This window comes from Procambarus clarkii, chromosome 1 (assembly GCF_040958095.1).
Source record: "Procambarus clarkii isolate CNS0578487 chromosome 1, FALCON_Pclarkii_2.0, whole genome shotgun sequence".
Taxonomy (NCBI): domain Eukaryota; kingdom Metazoa; phylum Arthropoda; class Malacostraca; order Decapoda; family Cambaridae; genus Procambarus; species Procambarus clarkii.
Window position 1 is genome coordinate 12,806,743 of NC_091150.1, and position 16,203 is coordinate 12,822,945.

Here is a 16,203-nt window from a genome sequence, read left to right on the forward strand (position 1 = left end):
TGGCTTATGTCACAGAATTAATAATTGAATTATCTTGTATTGCTATGAATATTACAATTGCCTATTCCTCACCCTCTACATTAACTAACAAAAGTCCGCAGATCTTGGAAGGATGTCATGGGGATTTTATTGAAGCTCAACCTACTTGTGTTTTTTTTGTATCCTCTATGTTAAAATATATAATGAATGGAATTACAAAAAATAATTATTCAATTTGGGATCATATAGCCTTTGAAAAAAAAAATAAACTGAAATGGATTACTCATGTTTGGGATAAATATATTTTACGGAAAATATGTGAGCAGTTTTTTGGTAATCGATTGATGACAGTTATCATTGGAGGTGATTTAATTTCAAAAGAGTCATACCAAAAGCTTCGAACGCTATTCAATTGTTCAGTAATAATAGGGTATGGTACCACAGAAACTACGGCTTGTATTACTAGCAGCAACAAAAGTGATGATGTATTACATTGTGGTGATCCTAATTATAGAGTAAAACTATCATTAATTGATTGGATTGAAGGAGATTTTAAAACGACAGATAAGCCGCATCCTAGAGGGGAAGTTGTAGTGAGTGGTCCTATGGTGGCCCGAGAATATTCAAGGATTACTGGAAAAGGAGATGATGGTGGAGACTTTTTCTTATCCAAAAGAGGTATTTGGAGTTTTAAAACTGGTGATATTGGGGAGATTAATTGAGAATCAGGAATGTTACGCATAATTGATCGTAAAATAAATTTCCAGAGATTAAAGAATGGCGAATATGTAAGTTTAGGTGAGATCGAATCTCTCCTAAAGACTCACTCTCTAATTGATAATGTATGTGTTTATGTTTATCCAAATTCTAATATAATCTTAGCTTTAGTTGTGCCATCGCCTCCTATGATTATAAAAATGAGTACCCATTTAAATATTCATTCGTCAGATGTAAGGGTACTTTGTCGACATTCCTGTATAATTAAAACCATTTAAATGAGATTAGGGCTTATGGTAGGAAATATGGAATTTGTCATTTACCTTCAGCAGTATATCTCTGTCAATTTCCGTGGACTCCAGAATCTGGTTTGGTTTCCTTAACTTACAAAATTAGGCGGCATGTCATTTTCAAATATTATGAGGAAAAATTGAAAGCCATGTATGTGGCCCTTTTAAAATAAAAAACATAAAAGGGAATTTTAATGATTGATTATCCTCCTCCTCGTAATCTTAATACCAAGTGGAGGGTTGAATCCTTTTGAATATTATAATCACTTATAGTGTGTTGATCATCTAACTGTTTCCCGGAAAATATCAACCTCTGTTGATCTGGTGGTATACCTTCTTTATCTTGAATTTTGTTTTTTACACTTTGAATAGATTCATTATACTCCACATCTACTGTTATTGATTTTCCAGATAAAGTTTTTACAAATATTTGCATTTTGGTAATTTGTTTATTTTTATATATATTTTTTTTTTAATAATAATATATAATTTTATAATAATAAAAAATATGAATGTTGAACATAACTCTTATGATTATAAAGGATATCTCAATAAGTTAGAAGAGTTAAAAATGTACCAATTAAAGTTAACTTATTACTTATTTGATCAAACTAGAATATTATGTTATAATATTACTATTGAACTGGAAAACATGATTGAATATACAAAAAAAATACAAATTATAACAAGTAATATTTATGAACATAATCAATTTAGAATTCTTATGTATCTAATTAAACATAATAGGATTCCTGTTCAACTTGCATCGAGTGATGAAGAAGTATTTTCACATATTCAAAATAAAAATAAAAATACTTCTATAATTATGACTGAAAAATCTTATCATCATCTTATAGTTATGAAACATATTATTTTAAAATTATTTAAATTCCAAAAAGATCTATTTTATTATATATATGTTTTGTATTCCAAATTATTATTTATTATAAGTGGTATGGAAAATTATACGAAAATATTTAATTTTTGTATTTTAAATAATTAATGTTGTTATCCCATCTTCTACTTTTTAATATACTTTTCAATCCTTTTTTAGTATTTTTTTTATTTTTGGGTATAAAATAAATACTTTTTAGAGGGCTTCTGCTTTGGTTTGTTTTACTCACTCTATTATTTAAAATTTGATCTCTTTTGTTCTTTTTAGGTTGACTTGACCTTAAACTCGAATTTTTTGGACTATTATTCCTACTGCTTCTACCACTACTACTACTACTACTAGTACTAGTACTAGTACTATTTTGACGTATTTTTTTCATATTTATATTTCCACGATTTTTATTGCCTGTTATACTACTTTTTTTTCTTCTACTTTTATTTCTATTTATATTTTTACTTCTACTTCCACTTGTACTTCTACTTCTACTTTTACTTCTTTTACTTTTAATTCTACTCCTACTTCTACTTTTATTTTTACTACTTTTACTTTTACTTCTACTACTTTTACTTTTACTTCTACTTTTACTTCTACTTCTACTTCAACTTTTTTTGTTCAAAATTTTATTGTTTTTCGCCAACATTATTTCTCTATTTTTTGTATAGAAATATTTATAATTAGTTAAAATATTCTTTAATATATCTGAAGGATTATCTTTGATTAATTTATAGGGAAAAGATCTTATTAGGTTATGATTATTTTTATATTTATTAGGTAAGTAAGCTACCATTGCCGTTATTTTATTAGATACAATATCTGTTTTTTTTATGTAAAGATATCACAAGTTCATAATGTAAATGAGTAAGATCTTTAGTTTCTATAATATGTATATTATTTGTATTTTTATGGTAAGGTTCAATGACTCTGTTAATTAATTTACTGATATGCATAGGACTGTAAAAAGGTGTGTATATGTCAAGTATTCCAGATTCAATTATTGGTTGGTCCTCATTATAAAAACAATTATTTATAAGATGATGTATAATACTGTTCTTTATTATATTAATGTCTTGTGTTTTTTGGATGAGAAGAGTATGCCATAAATTTGTAAGAAGAGAAAAGTAAATTAATTTCGAATCAAAACGTTGTAGTAATTTGTAAGATTGAGGTGCCTTTTGTTTTAATATTTTAATAAACATTTCTGGATCATATTTAATTGTATGATAACTAATTAAATTTGAGGCTGGTTTAGTAGTTAAACCAGGGATATAATATATTTGTTGGATGAAAATTTCAGAATTGTGCTCACTCCAAAATTGAACTTGATGATTACTAATACTAACCTCATCTATATTTTTTGTTATTGAGTACATTATATAAATTAATCGATTGAGAGCTAACCTACAAGATGATTCCGATAAACCTGGATATAAATCATCAATATAAGTATTATTTTGGTTGAATGTCAACCTTAATAAATTCTTTTCTGAAGAATTATTATTAATTTGGTATATATATTTCAGTGATGTAGTCATTATGCTTATTATTTTTTATTACAATAAAAAAAAGCACCCCATAATCAAAATAATATGTAAACTAATTTTCCAATATCTACTACCTCTACTTATATCCCAACAATTATAGGTGAATGTGATGAAATTCATTCACTCTCTCTCTCTCTCTCTCTCTAAAATCTTAAAGCTGCTTGGTGACCAAGTTGACCTTGTGGATACGTTCATGGCCCGACTCGATGACGAGGCCGAGGACACAGTGGAGAGTCTACCATTACCTCCTGCCACATCTGCCCAAGGCATGGGTACCACCTTGAGTGAACTACAAAAGGCTGACCCTAGTCTTGTAGAATGTCATATGTCATATGACTTAGCTCTCTCTAAAGAGGAAATTGAGGATGCAGCCACTGGTTATTACTACAATGATCAGATTTGGAAAATAAATATGACTACAGTCGAACACTATGGTAGTAACTCCCAGGCACCTTGTGTGTACGTCACATTAAATCAGTACTGGAAAAGAGTGGTAAAAGATGTTACTTTTTAATATAATATCATAATGATCTTTTAAGAGGAAATGACGTCATATCATTCTGACAGTATATATATTAGTGAATGTAACTCTTAGGCTGTTCATTTGTGCTAATTCACATGGAGAACAAAGAGGCTGGGGCCAAGATAAGCCCTCGTTACCTCGAGTTTAACAGTGAAATAGGGAAAAGTATTAAACTTTACAAGTTAGAACATTTCGTCTATTGGTGGAAAAGAGAATTGCTTGTGGAGCCATACCTTCTGAAGGACGATCATGAGGATGCTCTGACTATAATGTAGGATACCTCCTGAATGACAATCAGTTGAGGATGCTCTGACTTATAATGTGGGATACCTCCTGAATGACAATCAGTTGAGGATGCTCTGACTTATAATGTGGGATACCTCCTGAATGACAATCAGTTGAGGATGCTCTGACTTATAATGTGGGATACCTCCTGAATGATAATCAGTTGAGGATGCTCTGACTGTCATACTGAAGCGTATGATACCAATGATAATGCATGATAACATTCATTAAGTTATCTTCTCAGCTCATTACCACCAACTTTTTCACCAGAAAAATGGATGGAATTGAAATATCTATTCCCATAAATGTAAAGGTTGAAGCTTATCATCTTCTTTCCTCACAAATTGTAAGTATTAGTTATCATTCTCTTTCATTATTATATGTCGTACCTAGTAGTCTTTATGGGTTAATTTAGGTTAGGTAGCCGAAAATTTTAATAATATTTATGAAAATACATTGAATTTTTTTTTTACAGGCTGAAGGAAGGATGGATGTTATTTTACATTTACCTTCTACTCTCCCTGACCTTTTTACCCAATTATCATATAATATATTGATGATTGATACTTCAACTTCAATGAGTGTTTACTGGTCAGCATTAATGAACCAATGGAATTAGTATATGGCTCCTATTTTAGAGAAGTGTGGAAATGAAACTGTTAGGTATACCTTTAGTGATGTTATTGAGAAAAAGGAATGTAGCCCACAGATTCAAAAAAGTGATTTTAGAAATAGTTCTACTGATTTAATCGGAGCATTAAAGAAAATTCAAGAGGAAATTGAAAGTTGTCAATCAAAAGATATTAAAGTGTTTTTTATTACTGATGGCTTCCATAGTGTATCAAGAGATAAGGCTGAAACTCAACTTGAAAAAATGAAATGTCCTGTTGGAAAAAAGTGTGAATTTTTTGTGTTAGGAATTGGAAAAGAATATCCAGTTAAACAGAGTTTATTTTTACAAGCACAACTTAATACTGGAAATACAATACCAAATTTATTTCAAGTACTTGAAATGGATGATATGGAAGATGTAATGAAGAATATAAGTAGTCATTGCAGTTCTGTAAAAATACGTTTATCTGTAGAAGGCTCTTTATTGCCTGGTGGAACATTAGAAAGTGAATTTTATCTTGATGAGTATGTTTATCTTAAACAATATAATGGTGAAAAAATATACATGTTTACAAATAGCAAAACTGAATATATTCTTCATTTACAATTTCAAGATTTAAATGTAAAAATAATGGATCAACTGATTACACAATGGAATAGGAGAATAATTCAAATTTATAACAAAGACAAAGAGAATTTTTTTTTTGAGAGAGAGATTATTAACATAGAAAAGAAAATTTGTGATGAACTATTTCTAAGGATTATGAACATAAAAGATGTAAGAGGTAATTTTACTGGGCGTTTTAAGGGAGTTTACACCAATATTGAAACTAATCTCAGGGAAAAAATCAATGGAATAAAGAAACTTATTGAGAAAGGACAATATCTTAAAGAAATGGAATTAGCTGGTGTAGTTTTGAACTCAATAACAGTATCAAGTCACTACTATTCAAAGAAGGCCTATCAACTAAAAGGATACACTGACAATGACTTTAAAAAGGATATAGATGATTTTGTGAAAATATTTGAAAAAGTATAACACCATATTCTTGCATTACAAGTTTTACCGGAAAATTGTTGTAGGATTTCTCTCACTTCAACAGTCAGTGATTTACAAGAACCAAAATTTCTAACACTGTTAAATTCAGTCAATAAATTCCAGTTATCGACTGTTTGGAACATAACAGGCATTCCTGTACTTTTTCGTAACTTAAACTGTACAGTCTTAAATATTTGGTCATATAATATTATTCAAATTGTTGAAGCCCCCTTTGATTTAATTGGAGTGACAGCCCTTGTGGATTTTGTTAACATATATGGGGAAGTTGGTCATAAATACAATGAAATTGAAATTATTAATGGTAAACAAGAAACTCGCTTTAATGCTATTATACCAATTTTCACACCTAAGGAGGCTCATGTTATGGGATCACTGATGGAAACTAACCTTTTTGCTAAAATGATGACTTTTGCAGTTTTGAGGAATCCGATTATTAAGGATCACAATGCTCATCTAGGATCATTAGCTGTCTTGTTGATAAAACTCTTTGAGAAGTATCCAATTAAAAGCCGACCCAAGTATATTTGTAGAATAATTAATAGTATTCAAGCTACTGTTGTTAATGGATACATGAAACGATGGAAACTGAAAAAATATTGGGAGATTTTGAAAAGTGAAAATAATATAAATCAAGCATTAATGACAGAGAGTATTTTAAAATTTGATGGAATATCTCTTAAGTGTGAAACGCTAATTAAACCCATGTTCATAATGTATATGATGATGAGAGATAATAACCCAGAGTCCCCTCAGTATATGAAGACTTTAATAAAGAGAATCATGAAAATAATAATTTTAGAATATGTGGGCAGATGTGTTTGTAAAGGCAAATTTGAGTATCCTTACTCACATTTTTTTATCACCTCTGATAAATATAAGAGAGAGAAGCAGAAATGTTTGGAACATAATGTTGAAGAATCTGAATATAATATAGAAAATTATTATACATTACATGAAGTTCGAAAAGCTTTAAAACATTTAGATGTGACCAAACTTTGTCCAGCCAATATTTTTCCTTTAAAGGAAATACAAATAAATGGTGAGAAAATTGCAGCCCTTTATTCATGGTCTCATGCAGGAGATTTGTCTTTAAAAACTTTGAGGATATTTGTCATAGAGATGATGAAGGAATTTGAAGAGTATGAAATCGAATTAGTATTGAATGAGTTGTTTAATGACATTTTTTTTTTTAAATGTTTGTATCATGCTTTGAAGTTTCCAAGCTCTCGTGAAAGACTAAAAAAATTTGAGCAAATTGAGGACTATGATAAATGTCGCTTTAATATTAAAAATGAGATGATTAGAGAAGTCATAGAGAAATGGAATCTCAGAGATATTTATAAAAAAAAAGTGGAAAAAAATTGGGTGATGTCATACATGAAAGTTCACCAAGAAATATTGAATCCAATGACACCTAAGGAAATAATGGATAAAGTCCATCAGATGGGATTGTTTAATTGTGAGAAAACATCATTCCATGATATATATATATTCAGATATGATGTTAAAATCTTAACAAATGCTTGTCAGATATCCACTTGCCCCTATTATCTAATTCCCAGTAAGAATTGTGGTCAACATTTATTTATAGAACGATCCCAAATGGGTGAGGCCTTTCCTCATGCTCTTCACAAAACAGCTTATAAGAATAAATATAGTATTAAAAAAGGTCTTGAAGAATTTCAGAATGGAACATATACGAAAAAAGGAAAGAAATTATTAGATTCAACATATAAAGAATACAAAAAACATTTGATACAATTACAAAAAATATATAAACATGATTGATACATGGTAGGGGGAGTGTATATTAAACTGATGATTTAGGTTTTTTTTTAGAATCAAATTAAAGAAATTAGTTCCTACTGGCGGTGGGAGATTAGTTGTAAGACGTGATACAAAGGAACTCATATCATCTCGAAGTAAATCTGAACGTTCAGTGGCCATAATTTGACGTTTAACATCCTCAAAACTTGTCGCAGAAATAATATTGGCGGGAAATTTATTTCCTCTGCGATTTATGGAATTAATAGAGGCATTAGATAACACCGTTAATTGGAGAAGTAATGCAGAATAATTTATATTAATGTTTTCAAAGCGTCTAAATATATGATGTAAATTTATTAAACTACATAGTTGACCAAGATGTTTATTAACCCCTCTAATATCTGTAGAATATATCAGAGAGATATTGGGGTTGGCAATCTGTAGATGAACAGCATCAATTAACCACCCGGGACAATTGTTGAAGATCGGATGATTATGACAGGTTCCATATCGTTTGATTTTATCTGTCATTAGGTATTCACACCATACTCGTGCCATTCGCAAGTCAATGAGGTTGTTTATGCCTATTAGTGATTTATTTTCATAAAGAGCAATATCACGTTTGAAAATGGGATCGAAAATATTTAGGATAAGAGGACATTCAAGCAATTTATGTTGTACAAAGTATAAACTATCACTAATATTTTTACAATCATCTATTAATCCTGAATATACCGAATTGGATGATGTTTGATTAATAGGATAGGTAAAATATGGCATTATAGTAGTAGTAGTAGTAGTAGTAGTAGGAGTACTATTAGTAGTGGTGGTGGTGGTAGTAGTAGTAGTAGTAATAGTAGTAGTAGTTAATTTGTACATATCATGTGTTGAATCTAATTGATTCTGAATTGAAGTATGTTGGATCATTTTCCAGAGAAAAGCTGTAATATCAGTTCCTGGTTCCAAAAGTTTATAAAGTTCTTTTTTTTTTTTTTACAAATTCCATAGTTGCAATGTAATAAAAACATGCATATATATATATATATATATATATATATATATATATATATATATATATATATATATATATATATATACTATAACTAGAGAAATAAAAAAATATGAATGAACTTGATGAAATACCTTATGAATTAGTTGATGATGAAGGCCAACCTTTAATTAATAATTTAATTGACTTTGATATAAAAAAGTTACACTTGGTTCCTAAAATACATTTTCTTTCTATTTTTAAGAAAAAACATAAATATATTCAATCTTTTACTCAAAAGGAATCTGCTTTTGTAGCGGCCTTAACATTAGCATTTATTCAATATGGCAAGAAAAATGGATTTATATTAACAATATCAAATATTGTACATGAGTCCCTCTTAGAACCTAATTGGGGAATGTCAAATACATTTCCTCTTGAAATATATTGGCATCGAAATGGTGACTATTCATCACCCAAAACTTTCACTTCAAACCAAAATTATTATATCCTGAACCGTTTTCATCATATTGAAAAAGAAAACAAAAAATCTAAATTAAATATATTTCAGTATACCATATTTCTTATTCTTATAATTTTAATAACATTATTTTGTTTTTATTATTTGTACATATATATGTTTGATACCTTAGGAGACTGACTTACAGCTGCCAATACTATTTGAAATACCCCACCCCATTCCCTTTCTTCCTCCTAAAAATGTATCTGTATAACATAGGCGATTTTTTTTTTTTTTTTTTTTTTTTTGGCTGGAACCAAGTACATTATCAAATAAAATTTTAGTATATTATAAAAAAATAGATACAATTATGTCAAATCAAAATCCAGTTTTAAGTGATACAGAAGAGATGGAGGAAAATGATTCGGATACTTCAATGGAACAGGAAGAATTGAATAACTCCTCAACTTCAACTTCTACTCCAAAGACAAAAAAATCAAAGCTAAATCGAACCAGCACGACACAGGATGATGATGATTCGGATACTTCACTGGAACTGGAAGAATTGAATAACCCCTCAACTTCAACTTCTACTCCAAAGACAAAAAAATCAAAGCTAAATCGAACCAGCACGACACAGGATGATGATTCGGATACTTCACTGGAACTGGAAGAATTGAATAACCCCTCAACTTCAACTTCTACTCCAAAGACAAAAAAATCAAAGCTAAATCGAACAACTCCCAAAAAATCAAAGTCAAACCGAACCAACACCCGTCAACAAACACAGGGAACCTCACCAGGCCCAGACACTAGAAGGAGATCATCTTCGGATATTGGATATAACAAACGTATATTATTTCCATTTAAATATTCTATCACGATGAATGATGTGGTAAAAGAGTGTAAATATAAGGTAATAGTATCTGAAAATATAAATCACATTACATTTAACAAGAAATTCTTCACATTTGTAAATTGTAAAACTTTACCATTGAGATTGTTAATTCACCAGTATATTACATTATCAATGTATATAATTATAAATACCAATTATGAACCCAGATCCCGTGGTTCATGTTATCAAGCTGATGGCTCCTATCATTTTCCCACATCGTTTTGTGGAGATTTGCTCATTATCCGAAAAATATATGACATTGATGGCCTGGGAGGAATCGGTAGAAATCTTAAATGGAAGATAAATCCAGCTCATGTTTCAGATAATGGTATTCTTTCAAATTATTGTGCACAATACACTGAAAAAATTAATAAATCAGCTTCTAGAAACAGTGAAAATAAAAATATATTCATTTATATAAAATTACTAACTAATTTATGGACATTTTTAACTGTACAAAAAGATAATGAGTGGCAAAATGCTCTTAGAAATAATCTTATTGATGAAATTGGAAAATTAAGTAAAATAATAAGAGTAACATGTGAAAATATTTATAAAGTAGGTTTTTGTGTTGAAAAATCTCCAATATATACACCAGAAAATTTTGCCAAATATTTAGATGAAGTAAGAAATATGAAACACTTAAATTGTAATGTTAGTAAAATGTCTAAGGAAGAAGCGATAGAACTTCATTTTTCCCTATTACAAAAATTTAATGATAATATAAAAACTGATACTCATATGTATGAAGTTCAATATTATCTGGCATATATACTACCAGATTATTGGAAGGAGTCTCAAAATGAAAGTAATGAAGTTAAGGGAGAACAAGTTTTTTATAACAATTTAAACAAGTTAAACTTTAATCCATATACATGCAAAATATCTATTATGTAAATCCCGTTTTCATTTAATTGAAAGAGAGAGTGAATGAGAGAGAGAGAGAGAGAGAGAGAGAGAGAGAGAGAGAGAGAGAGAGAGAGAGAGAGAGAGAGAGAGAGAGAGAGAGAGAGAGAGAGAGAGAGAGAGAGAGGAGGACTCAAATAGAAAACGGGATTCAATGAGATGATAACAGTTTCCTGTCAGGCTATATACAAGACAGAGCCCCTCCACACATTCTACACAGTTGCTCTCCACACGCGACCAGGTCAGTGTTCTCATTTCCTTACCATAACAAATTTTTTTTTTTTATATATTATACCAGAGTGTTTGTTTTTTTACAGTGAAACTGTGGGTATGGGTTGTTAATGTCATCCCAATATTTTTGTGCTTGTGAATTATTTTTTAAATTTGTGTTTTAATCTTTTAATAGTGACGAAAATATATCTTCGTTTCCCTTAAAAAAGTCGCTTAATGCTGTAATGATAATGTGACGGTACTGTGGTAATTCTCCAAATTCGGAACTATTTAATATATCCACCGTAATGAGATGAGGTGGAATATTTTGTATATAATCATAAAAACATACAAATATATGGAAAAAAGGAGATACTAGATTTTTACAGTTTAGTGTTTTATTTTCTTTGCTCATGGTATTGCCTAACTTTATATTTCTGAGGGATAAGCTATTTTTGTATACAATTAGGAGGAAAATTATATAATAGTCTAAAGCTTGTCCTCGTATGTCATAAACTGTCCAATATAAAGCATCCATAAACTTTTCATCATTCAGATATTTCTCGCTCTGTGAGGCAATGAGACAGAGCCGATCCACACTTGATTCACAGTTGATCTCCATCCACGCGATCAGGTCAGTGTTCTCATTTCCTTGCCATAAAGGATATTTATTTTGATATTCTAATAGACTGTGATATATATCACTATGGTTCTCAGATAAATATGCAAGTGATGGTTTTATGAATGGTGAATTAATTTTATAGCAAGAATATATTAGGAATAAAATAGGAATAATATATAATATAAAATAGGAATATATAAATATTTTTTAAAAGTATCCAATAGTTTTAAATCATGGAGATAAACCATGTGATATAGTGCGCCATGAATTGCTGATTCCATTGACTCGTTTGGCAATATATCTGTAAAGAGAGAATGAAATATTTCACCAATGGCATGAATCATAATGCGGAAAGTAATATTTTCATTAAAATAGATTGGGATGGTTTCAGATTTTTGAGCAACATTTATAAATTCTTTAACTGCCCATATATTTGTATCATTTACATCGCCCAGTTTATTTAGAAAAAATACGGAATATTCACGAAGTTTGTCAGATATAAATTTAAGAGAATTTTCTGACCACTTTTCAATTTTATTTAATAAATTATTTTCATGAATTATTTTTTGGAATTCAGGAGACATTTTGAATTTTCCACTTTTTATCTTACCAGAAATATTTCTTTTTCTGTGTGAAGAAATAAATATACTTTGTAATTTGGGAATCAAGAGTTTAAATATACATGATATTGATAGCAATTCATGGCTTAATTTTTCTCCATTATCGCCTAATTCCCATATATTTTCAGTTTCCAGTGTATTGAGAGTGGAAAATATAAGATCTGGAATGTTAGTCATCACACCATGTCTAGGAAGAAAAATGTTAGTATCACATATATAAAACGTCATGTTAACTTCCCTGACTAATTCTGGTGGAAGGATAGTTTCAATGGGGATCACTCGACTTATGATTTGAATAAACCAATTAGTTAATCTACGGGGATCTAGAATAAGATTATTTTCTGTTGTAGATATATCTAGAAGAACCACTGGAAGACATCCCACAATACGTGTATCTTCTTCCTTTTGTTTGTGCTCCGTAAAAGTTGATTCCAAAGAAGTTAATGAATTTAACTTAATTTTAGTTTGAATAGGTCACTAATGTATTTACGATTGGCCCAAGTTATAATTACATCCCCTCCAGGAGTGTTGAGTATTTCTTTAATTGAAAGTGTACATGTTTTTTTATGGACATCATCTTCGTCTTTATACTGAAATACGATTTGTGAACTAGGTGAAGAGGCTACAAAAACATTTGATGGTTTTTTATGCCAGTTAAAATTCATATCCATTTTTTTTATGTAAAAAAAAACTTAAAATTATGTTTAAAAAAATGTTAACATTCATAATAATTTGAATAGCATCAGGGAGTGTGGATAGTAATGAACTTGAAGTTATTATCAAACCTGGTGTTGTTTTTGCCCGCCAGTATAAAACACTGTTAGTAGATTCACAGGAAAGATTGTTCTATAGCTTCAACTTTACAATTTATGAAAACATTTTCAATCAATTTTTAACTCTTATGAATAGTTGTAAGCAAAAATATCCTTTTGAAACATTTAATGGAATTTATAAACTTATTCGAATTATTAATCGACAACAAGAACTTATAAAAAAATATAAATTTTTAAAAAATTCTGATACAATAATATCCAATGATCATTTTGTATGGAAATATCCACATAAAGAAATTATTTCTGAACAAAATATTTTTTTCAAGGAAACAATTGAAATGTTAAATTCAATTAACAAAACAGAATTAAATCGTAGAGAATTGTGTGTATATATCAGTTTTATACATAGTACCATAAATACAATTATATCAGACATTGAACACACAGAAGTAGAATTAGATTTAATGTATTCTACAGGAATACTCTCAAGATATATTTTCAATCGTTTACCATTTGAAAAGGACTTAATTCAGATTCGAAATCGAAAAAAATTGATCTTTAATGATTCATCAATTGATGATTTAATGTCAATTTATTATAAACTCTGCCGGGTGTCAGTATATTATACTGTTAACAGGTTTATATTAGTAGTTTATTTTCCCATAGTTACCACCAATAATCCACCTAATCATGGATTTTTGTATTCAGTAATACCAGTTTATACAAATGTTAACGAAAAATGGAGTGCATCTTTAGAAGTTGAAGATAACAAGCACTTAATGGTATTACAAATTGAAAGTGAATATTGGTATATGGTAATGTCAAAGGAAAACTTTGATGTTATTAATAGTACCTTAGTCATCATTAGTTTTTCATATTTTAATTTAAATTCACACAAATCTCACAATTGTATTAGTGCTGCTTTTAATCAATCTGATGAGGCTATTTTAGAATTATGTAATTATAAATTAACACAAAAATTCAATCCTATTTTTATACCTATTGTACCTGGAATTTGGATTTATTCTATTAATAATATCTTAAAATTAAACATATTATGTGGTGGTATTATTAGTCATCGCTTATATCAACAACATATATTATATCCGGGTGTTAGTTTATTAGAATTGAATAGGGCATGCTATGCCTTTTCAAATTTTTCAGAAACATCATCTGATGGATTAAGATTATTTTATAATTATAATACGGTATTTTCACATCTAAATAAGATACTAATAAATACACATCAATCTACTAATTTCCTGAAAAAAATCATTGAGAACAATAATAATCCCAATACACACATGCATTTAATCGATGTGTATTATTTGTCAATAATAAATCAATATTTTATTATTTTATGTATATACCTTATATCCATATTAATTATATATATAATTTTATCTATATGTTTAATTAATTATTGTTATAAACACTATTGTAATGCTACTACTACTACTACTACTACTACTACTACTACTACTACTACTACTACAACTACAACTCCAGTTAACACTATGACTTTAACAACTAGTAGTAATACACAACCAGAATCCACCCCATTAATAATGTCATCCTTTTCATTACCCCCTAATCTTCCCCCCTATCCTCCTTTACCCCCTAATCTTCCCCCCTATCCTCCTCTACCCCCTCTCCCTCCTCCTCCCCCTCCTTCTTCTTCTTTTTCTTCTTCTTTTTCTTCTTCACTTTCTTTTTATCCTCTGCCTTCAGCCACTATATATATGATTGAGAATTCTATTTATGATTCACCACGTGAACATTATATGACAATGAAAGGAAATAAATAAAAATGATTACTATTATTTATTTTCTTATAATAATTTACTTATTTATATGTACAATAATTATAGGAGGTGAGGCGATACAAAGAAAAAGAAAGTTATTTCACTATGGTATAACAAGACAAACAAATATATCGTCATTAGAATGGTATATTGATCAGGCTGAAAGCGATGATGATGCATTAGATAATAATCCATTATTAATTTTATCAACATATGGACTTCATCAGGATGACAATCATCATCAAGCCTGTAATGTGTGGGAAGGTATGAAACTAAATCAGTGTTGTATATTTTTACCTTATCCTTTATATTCTAAAGAAGGTAATGAAATATTACCAGCTAGTGCCTCCTGGCAGGATGGATATTGGTTTGAAATATCTCCTACTAATCCCCTAAAAATACCTACAGTTCCAGTATGTTCAACCACATTAGGTAAATTAATATGGCAAGATTACAATTTCACGTGTGAATGTACAACTCATGGATTATTTAGTGGAAAACATTGTGATCAATCCACGTCCAAACTTACTATAGATAATGGATGCAAAAAAGTTGGATGGATTCATGATCTGAATATTGTAGACATATCTAAATTTAATCCAGTCAAAGAAGGCATATGTGTAGAATGTTCTATTCCTGAAACAGTACCGAATATAGAAGGAATGGAACCTTCTTGTATCCATGTTCACCTTAATAATAATTCTTCCTCTCTAGACATAACCACCACCACCACAACTACTAACGCTTTATATAGAACAAATGTTCCATCTGATACCAAGGCACCTTGCGTGTACGACGCGTTAAATGAAAATAATTACAATGAAATTAATAAATATGTAGAAGGATATGGTTGCTCATGTGACTATTTCAGTGGTTACGTTGAGGTTTTAACCCCTTCATTAGTTGGCCTGTTTCGTGAAAAAAATTTGATTAGTAATGCCTGTGTGAAAATTGGTCATAACACAATGGACCCTCATCGAGTTGATTTGGCTTACTATACACTAGAGAATGGTGGCAAACCTTTACAAATTCACACTTACTATGAACTCGAACCCCTTTTCCAACCCCTGATGTCTAAAGCCAAATCAACATTAAAAAGTGATGTTGAATTTATTATAGATCAACCGGCAATAGCAAAGGTAAATGCCTGTGATTGGATGAATCGTCACATTAAAGCTGATCCACACCAAAAACTATGGCGTTTGAGACATGATGAACGAGGAGATGACTGGCCTGTTGTTCATAAGACAAA

At 29.7% G+C, this 16,203-nt stretch overlaps 1 protein-coding gene across 1 annotated transcript in view; it reads left to right on the forward strand.

Annotated features, from left to right (window-relative positions):
• Positions 1 to 9,487: 9,487 nt before the first annotated feature.
• Positions 9,488 to 16,203, forward strand: part of LOC138359222 (general transcriptional corepressor trfA-like) — a 94,469-nt gene continuing 87,753 nt past the window's right edge. Inside the window, exon 1 of the mRNA XM_069318229.1 lies at positions 9,488 to 9,968. Coding sequence (XP_069174330.1) covers positions 9,488 to 9,968 — 481 coding nt within the window. The remainder of the gene's footprint in view (positions 9,969 to 16,203) is intronic.